General features: G+C 52.5%; 1 protein-coding gene across 3 annotated transcripts; it reads left to right on the top strand.

Annotated features, from left to right (window-relative positions):
- On the top strand, positions 1–2507 carry HES2 (hes family bHLH transcription factor 2). 3 transcript variants are annotated; one of them, XM_086344271.1, is made up of 4 exons: positions 1–172; positions 258–353; positions 692–728; positions 808–2507. In XM_086344271.1, exons 1-4 carry the CDS (start codon positions 128–130, stop codon positions 1062–1064), a joined length of 435 nt encoding a protein of 144 aa, XP_086200397.1. In that variant the 5' UTR covers positions 1–127; the 3' UTR covers positions 1065–2507. The 3 variants fall into 3 exon arrangements, with proteins under 3 accessions (XP_086200397.1, XP_086200396.1, XP_086200398.1); XM_086344270.1 differs by having other exon boundaries at positions 629–728; XM_086344272.1 differs by having other exon boundaries at positions 577–728.
- The last annotated feature ends 5661 nt before the right edge of the window (positions 2508–8168 follow it).

The raw sequence follows: 8168 nt of genomic DNA, 5'->3' as shown, positions 1-8168 counted from the left end.
ACCACTGGCTCCCGCTCTGGTCGTGCACCGGACCTCCCTGCGGGCCTCGGTCTTCTTTCGGTGTCCGCGCGCTCGCGCGCAGGTCTCCACCGGCCGGCCCCACAGCGGCGCCGCTTTCCCGCCGAGAATGGGGCTGCCTCGGAGGGCAGGGGACCCGGCGGAGCTGCGCAAGGTAGGAGCCAGGGGACTGGCGTCTGGGGGCAGAGCGGCGAGGGCTGGGGCCTGGATGTAACCTCGGCCTACACGCCCGCCTGCAGAGCCTGAAGCCGCTGCTGGAGAAGCGGCGCCGCGCACGCATCAACGAGAGCCTGAGCCAGCTCAAGGGGCTTATTCTGCCGCTGCTGGGCAGGGAGGTGAGTGCTGGGGCCTCGGGGCTCCGCCGGGCGCACTGGGGCTGGGGGTAGGGGTCCCTGGGCGCGGGGCGAGGAGGCCAGGCGGGCAGAGATCCTCTTGCCCCAGGAGCCGATAAGGGGCCAACGTGCGGCGCCCAAGGCTCGGGGAGGCCACCCACCGCGGGCCACGGCGCGCGGAGCACCCAGCTCCTGGTAGCGCGGTGCTCACGGCAGCCTGCGGGAGGTCTGTCTTGTTTGTACGTTTCTCTGTCCCTTTCCTTCGTGGCCCGGCGCAGAGCTCCCGCTATTCTAAGCTGGAGAAAGCGGACATCCTGGAAATGACCGTGCGCTTCCTGCAGGAGTTGCCTGCGTCCTCCGGCCCGACGGCGGCGCCCAGTGAGTGACCCCACCCCGCCCCTGCCCGGCCCCGCGGCCAGCGCTCCAGCCCTCGCCTGACGCCGCTCTCCGTCCGCAGCACCCTCCGACAGCTACCGCGAGGGCTACCGAGCCTGCCTGGCGCGCCTGGCTCGCGTGCTACCCACCTGCCGCGTTCTGGAGCCTGCGGTGAGCGCTCGCCTGCTGGAACACCTGCGCCGGAGGGCGGCCAGTGCCACCTCCGACGGCGGGCGCTCTGGGGACCCTTGCGGCCCGCCAGCGCCCTCCCCGCAGCCCGCCCCCTCGCCCTCACCACCCGAACCTCCCCGGAACTCGGGTCTCTGGAGGCCCTGGTAGCCCCCAGGGCCGTTCTACGGACCTTGCTGACTGCGTGGGACCAGGGGCGCTGGACAGACTCAGGAAGCTCTTGGAGGCAGCTCCCGTTCCCACCACAAGGGACCAGCCTGGTACTTACAACCGGGGCAGATCCGGATGTCTCTGATCTGTGCTGGCAGACTGAAGTCCACCGGGACCCAGGAAATAAGGAGAGAGGCCCAGGTTCAGTTCCAGTTTGGGACGTCTGGGCTGGAAAAAGCCTCCTGCCTCAGCAGGCGGAAGGGCTCGGGAGCTGGGCCGGTCACAGCTGCCCCCAAAGCCCACACATCTGCCCCAGTGCTGGCAGCAGCCCAGGCGCTGGGCCAGGAGCTCACCTGAGCCAGGTGCAGCCATCTGCTCTGACTGGTCATGCTCTCCCAGCCCCGCATGATTCTGCCTCCTTGCCAACATCCTGGGAACCTCTGGGCAAGCGGCAGCAGTGGCCTGAAGGGCTCTGCGGGCGGGGGAGCCTTGACCTCCACTCCTGGCTTCCTGCCTAAAGCTTCCAGTTAATTATAGGGACAGGATGCCCCCAGGGCTGTGTGCCTAGAGGTGGGGGCTTCCTTAGGTAAGCTCGGGAAGGATTTATTCCCTCAAGCACTAAGTTAGCACCTGTGTACCGCACACCAAGCCCGGTGGTCTTGGGGTGTGAAGAGGGATACTACAAGAGTGAGGATGCCCTGTGGCCTGGAGGAAGCTTGCTGCCTTGAAGGGCCGGGCCTGGGGCCCAGCACAGAGCCAGTGCTGATGCGGTTAGCCTGGGGCAGCAGAAACTCAGAGGATGACATGGCAGGTTGAGGAACAGGAGTCCACTTTTCTCATTTTCTCTTTTGAACTGCTCTCTGCTACTGTCAGGGCAGATAAGTGGAAGCAACTTGTTCTTAAGATTTTTCTGGCTTCCCCATGAAAGCCAGAGAGACTTTGAAGGTCCGGAGGGGAGGGGGTGCTGTGGATCCCAGCAGCGGGTGCCAGATGATCACCTGTTCCCCCCCAACTCAGTCATGTTCCCAGCATCTTCTGGGGCTTCACGGAGCATTTATGGGAGATGGGGAGTCCTCACTCCCCATCCCCAGTCCCCAGTCCAACCAGCCTGTGTGAGGGACTGGGGCACTGGGGCAAGAAGATAGAGCTGATTGCAGGGGGGGGGGGGGTGGTCATTAAACTGAGCTATATGTCACATAAATCCGTGATGACCTAGGCACTGACTCCAGTGGCAGGTTTTGGGGAAGCTGCGGGCATCATTGAAGAAGTCAATGTTAAGACAGGAGGGTGAGCTCCTGGCAAGGTGGGCTGTCCTACCACCTGTCTGGGCCAGCTGGCTGGACTGTATGCTCCTGGAGGACAGGGCTGGAGCTGAGTGTACCTCTTTGTCCCCAGGGAACTTGGCACGTGGCGAGTGCTCAATAAACATCGTGAGCTAATAAACAGGTGATGTGACTGGTCCATGCTCTATGGAACCCCGACAGCCTGGTTTTTGACTCCCGCCCTCCGGATCCCTAATATCCCTTTGAAAAGCTGCTGTACCACAGCCCATACTCCCCAGGACAAATGTGGGGGAGGGAGTGGAGAGGGGGGAGGGCAGTCCCTGGGAACACAAGCCTGCGTGCCTGAGCGCCCAGGAGCAAGTGGAGGAGGGCAGGTAATCCACAAGCCCACGTCCACTTTGTGAGTTCAAGTTTCCTCCTTGAGTCAAGGACTTCTATTCCTTGGGCACACCCTGGGCAGGCTCCTTGACCCTTTAAATAAGAACTTTCAGTAGGGGTTTAAACTTGGTAAGAACTGACCCACTAGAGGCCACTGCTTTCTTCTGAGCCCATCTGGGTCCCCAACTCTGTGACTCTCGTTGACCTGCCCCTAATCAAGCCATAAGACAGGCGGTCAGGGGGCGGGTGTGTTTAGGCCAGTGACTCACAGGGTCAGGCATTCTGGGGTTCTGAGGCTAGTCAAACCCTGGCAAGGAGATGAGGCATGCCCAGGCAGGTGAGGTTCTGTGCCCGAGGTGAGAAGCTGGTTTCCCAGCAGGGACATGCAGGAGCTGTCTAGAAGGTCTCAGCTGGTCCTCCAAGCTGGGCTTGTGAAATAGGGACACCAACAGCCCTCCTCCACAAGGCACCTGCTGGCGCCTCCCTCAGGCAACTCCCCAGGTATTCCCAGGGCCCTGTCTCGTGGTCAAAGGTGAGCCCTGGGCAGAGCAGGCTCCTAAGGTGTGGGAGGGAGGTGGCCTCATTCAGGACCATTGAATGAGCCTTACAAGGCTCACAGGGTGCCCAGCAGACAGCTCTTGCGACATTCTCTCTGCTCTGGTCCAGTGACTGAGTCTAGCTGCGTCTGGTTATCATGCTTGGTTGGAGAAAAGGCTCCCACGTCTCGAAAACCAGTGGGTGAAATGGTCCAATGACCTAATGACGGCGGGAGCATTGAGCTGTCGAGGAGACTCAGGCTGGGGCCAGGTCGCACCCAGCCCGCTGGCACCAGTCACTTTGGAGAAGGCAGGTGTGGTTTCCATGAGTGAGAGAAAAGAGCAGGTTACCGAGGAGGACTCTCTAATAAACACTTACAAATTGCTCTGCCCTGGCTGGGAAGCCCAGATTCCGAGGCTAAGTCTTCCACGGGTTTATCTGGAATAAGATCGGAATGAGCATAGCCTGTGGGGACTGTCTGGAAAAATCTGCGCCTTTGAAGTGTCCTCCCCAAAGTGCTTTGGGGCGACCACTCTGGAGACGGGGCAGCACAGAGGGGGCTGTCCCCGCCATGTGCAGCCACCTCATACATCAATAAGCAGTCATATTTACTTTTTTATTTTTAATATTTATTTATTTGGCTGTGCTTGGTCTTGTGGCATTCAGGATCTTCAGTCTTCATTGTGGCATTCGGGATCTTTAGTTGTGGCATGGGAGATCTAGTTCCCTGACCACGAATCAAACCTGGAACCCCTGCATTGGGAGCAAGGAGTCTAAGCCACTGGACCACCAGGGAAATACTTACTTTTTAAAAACATACCCCACCCAATGGTGTTATTTCCCTTGGTTTTCCTTCTTGTCTGGCCCCCTGCCAGTGTGGCCGTGTCTCTGGGGTGCATGTGCCTGTGTGTGTGTGTGTGTCCCTGAGCAGCCAGGTGGCCACCCTGCAGAGAGCTGCCTGGGCATGTGAGGAAGGGGAGAAGGCAGCCACCCACCGAGGGTTCCCGGTGAGCAACTGGTTTCACTTTGGGTTTTGAGAGGCCCTGGCAAAGCCCCAGGCTCTTAAAGCAGCTATAATAAAACTCTGAATGGTTTCAGGAGCGTGAGAAAGGCACTAGAGGGCACGCCCTAGATGCACACGTGGTGTCTTGTTACAGAAGGTCCACTGGAGGGCAGTAGGGAGCAAGGGCTGGTGGCTGGTCACAGGACAATGCTTTGTGAGCCCAGGGTACCCTGGTCTGGGGCTAAGGAAGAAGAGTTTCAGCTGATTATGTGTTCACTGCTGGTTCTGTTTGGAGGGCGGGCAGGAGAGCCCTATGTCTTGGTGCTCAGTACATTAAAAATGTCTGGGAAGGGACTCGCCTAATGGTCCAGTGGTTAAGACTCCATGCTCCCAGTGCAGGGGTCTGGGTTCAATCCCTGGTAGGGGAACTAGATCCCACATGACTCAATGAAGACCTGGAGTAGCCACCCCCCCCAAAAAAAAAAAATCCCCAAACAAAAACCAAACCAAAAGCCTCGGGGAACATAGGACAAAGTGCTTAAAGAAATAACCATTTTGGACTCCAGGAATCAGAGACAAATCCAGGTTTTATGGGGACTACATTTTGAGGCCCTCTGTAAGAAAACATGTAAAATTATGAGTATAGATTTAGGATGGAGATGAATATTCAGAATGAAAAATCAGTTGCATCAAGCTAGCGCTGCCTGCAGACTCCTGTCCTGTCCCTTTACGTTTCTCTTTAAGCAATTTACCAACCTGCTTCCATAGGATTGCTTCCTGGTGATACCCCTCTCCCCCACCCTCACCCCTCCCTTCTGCTCCTAAAACATTCTGCTACCTGTCCTTGCTTGTGGGCAGACCCAAGCTTAAGCCTCATCAGCCGCATGGTAATTCCATTTCTGCCCAGACTGTATCCTGGGTCTCCTGCAATGACAGTAAGAAGATAAATACCTCCTCTTTGCTTCCTCCATTTGTTTTAGGCTATAAATTACAAGGTATAAAGTGGAAGTGTTAGTCACTCAGTAGCGTCCAACTCTTTGCAACTCCATGGACTGCCAGGCTCCTCTGTCCATGGAATTCTCCAGGCAAGAATACTGGAGTGGGTAGCCATTCCCTTCTCCAGGGGAACTTCCCAACCCAGAGACTGAACCCGGGTTTCCTGCATTTCCAGTGGATTCTTTACAAGGTATAGATTCACACAAACATTTACATCATTCAATTCCCCCCACCTTTGCACCACCTGGGAAGCTGGTGAAATGCAGATTCCTGGGTCCCACCTCCAGGGGTTCTGATTTTCTGTGTTTGAGTCAATACATTCACACCTTTCACTTGAGACAGGGTTAATTTGACTGAGTGGGAATTCCCTGGCAGCCCAGTGGTTAGAATTCAGTACTTTCAGTACTGGGGCCCAGGGTTCCATCCCTGGTCAGGGAACTAAAATCGTAAACAGTGCAGGAACCATCTAGATATTTATAAGTAAAGTGTACATGCATAAAAATTGACAAATTATAGTTGTACAACCTGATTCATTATGATAAAATAGATATACTCATGGAAAGTGAAAAAGTGAAAGTGTTGGTCACTAAGTCATGTCCTACTCTTTGTGACCCCATGGACTGTAGCCCACCAGGCTCCTCTGTCCGTGGGATTTCACAGGCAAGAATACTGGAGTGGGTAGCCATTCCCTTCTCCAAGGGATCCTCCCAACCCAGGAACTGAACCCAGGTCTCAATCTGAGCCACCAGGGAAGCCCATACTCATGGAAACCACTCCGTAGATCAAGACACACAACATCAGCAGCCCTCCAAAAGTCTCCTTCCTGCTCGAGCAAAGAAGCCACACCCTAGTACTGGGGATGCTGGGGGCTGGTCTGGGGGGAATGGGAAGTTAGCCCATTCAGTGGGCACAGAGTTCCCCTTCTGCAAGATAAGAAGAATTCTGGAGATGGACAGTGGTGATGGTTACCCAATAGTGTGAATGGACTTAATACCACTGAACTGCACACATAAAAATGGTTGATATACTAGATCTTATGTGGATTTTACCACCATTCAATACATTGAAAAATACCGTATCTGAGATGTCCTCAGTGGTCCAGTGGTTAAGGCTCTGCCTTCCAATGCAGGGGGTGCAAGTTTGATCCCTAGTTGGGGAACGAAGGTCCCACATGCTGTGGGGTCTGGCCAAATTTTTTTTTTTTTCTTAAAGATACCACATTTGGAATTGGGACAGCTATTCAACTGAGTCCTTCAGGCTCCATCTGGTTTTCACAGTGACCAGTCTGGTCAATTAAATGAAGCTGTGACGCATCTCTCAGGTTTTTAAGTGTGGCAATAATTCTTGCCACTTTGGGAATCTAGGTTGTTTTGATTTACTATCTTGGCTGTGGGCTGTTTGGAAGTTTGCACTTTTTTTTCAAACTGTGTTAGTAATCCCATGACAACTTTAGCAGCTTATGAATATATGTACTGTTAATTTGATATATGCTATTAAAAATTATCCATCCATTCCAAAACGAGCACGCTTTAAAAAATGATACCTAATGATAGACGTATGTGATAGTGCTTTACTTCTAAACAAAGAATGACATAGAAAGGATTAAATTAATAGACATCTATTTTCCCACTATGCTTTCATTAATTTTCATCATATGTGTTTTCTCTACCTTTGATTCCAGCTAAAAGCATATTCTAAGGGATTTGATTTAGGTCATACCTGAATGGTCTAGTGGTTTTTCCTACTTTCTTCAGTTTAAGTCTGAATTGTGCAATATAGAGGTCATGATCTGAGTCACAGTCAGCTCCTGGTCTTGTTTTTGCTAACTGTATAGAGTTTCTCCATCTTCAGCTACAAATAACATAATCAATCCGATTTTGGTATTGACCATCTGGTGATGTCCATGTGTAGAGTCATCTCTTGTGTTATTGTAAGAGGGTGTGAGCTATGACGAGTGCTTTCTCTTGGTAAAACTGTTAGCCTTTGCTCTGCTTAATTCTGTACTCCAAAGCCAAACTTGTCTGTTACTCCAGGTATCTCTTCACTTCTTACTTTTGCATTTCAGTCCCCTTTGATGGAAAGGACATCTTTTTTGGGGTGTTAGTTCTAGAAGATCTTGTAGGTCTTCATAGAACCATTCAACTTCAGCTTCTTCGGCATTAGTGATTGTGGCATAGACTTGGCCTGCTGTGATATTGAATGCTTTGCCTTGGAAACAAGCAGAGATTATAATGTCAGTTTTGAGATTGCACCCAAGTACTGCATTTTGGACTCTTTTCTTGATGACGAGGGCTACCTCATTTCTTCTAAGGGATTCTTGTCCATAGTAGTAGATATAATGGTATGGTCATCTGAATTAAATTCACCCATTTCTGTCCATTTTAATTAACTGATTCCTAAAATGTTGATGTTCACTCTTGCCATCTCCTGTTTGACCACTTCCAATTTACCTTCATTCATGGACCTAACATTCCAGGTTCCTATGCAATATTGCTGTTTACATTATCAGACTTTACTTCCATCACCAGTCACATCTACAACTGGGCATTGTTTTGCTTTGGCTCAGCCTCTTCATTCTTTCTGGAGCCTTTTCTCCACTCTTCTCCAGTAGCATATTGGGCACCAACTGACCCGGGGAGTTCATCTTTCAGTGTCATATCTTTTTGCCTTTTCATACTTTTCATGGAGTTCTCAAGGCAAAAATACTGAGGTGGTTTGCCATTCCCTTCTCCAGTGGACCATGTTTTGTCAGAACTCTCCACCATGACCCATCCATCTTGGGCGGCCCTACATAACATGGCTCATGGTTTCATAGAGTTAGGCAAATCTGTGATCCAAGTGATCAGTCTGGTTAGTTTTCTGTGGTTTCCATTCTGTCTGCCCTCTGATGGATAAGGATAAGGGGCT

Source organism: Bos grunniens, chromosome 16, assembly GCF_055505025.1.
Source record: "Bos grunniens cultivar Pamir isolate PY7600 chromosome 16, Bosgru_T2T1.0, whole genome shotgun sequence".
NCBI lineage: Eukaryota > Metazoa > Chordata > Mammalia > Artiodactyla > Bovidae > Bos > Bos grunniens.
The sequence above is the reverse complement of the archived record's forward strand: the minus strand, read 5'-3'. Positions and strand labels throughout refer to the sequence as shown.

What these genes read in the sequence shown, in the direction of transcription:
- HES2 (XM_086344270.1), top strand. Translation starts at nt 128, where the DNA reads ATGGGGCTGCCTCGGAGGGCAGGGGACCCGGCGGAGCTGCGCAAG. An exon ending in ACCCGGCGGAGCTGCGCAAG is followed by an intron (nt 173 to 257) that starts GTAGGAGCCAGG and finishes GCCCGCCTGCAG; the next exon opens with AGCCTGAAGCCGCTGCTGGA. An exon ending in TGCCGCTGCTGGGCAGGGAG is followed by an intron (nt 354 to 628) that starts GTGAGTGCTGGG and finishes GGCCCGGCGCAG; the next exon opens with AGCTCCCGCTATTCTAAGCT.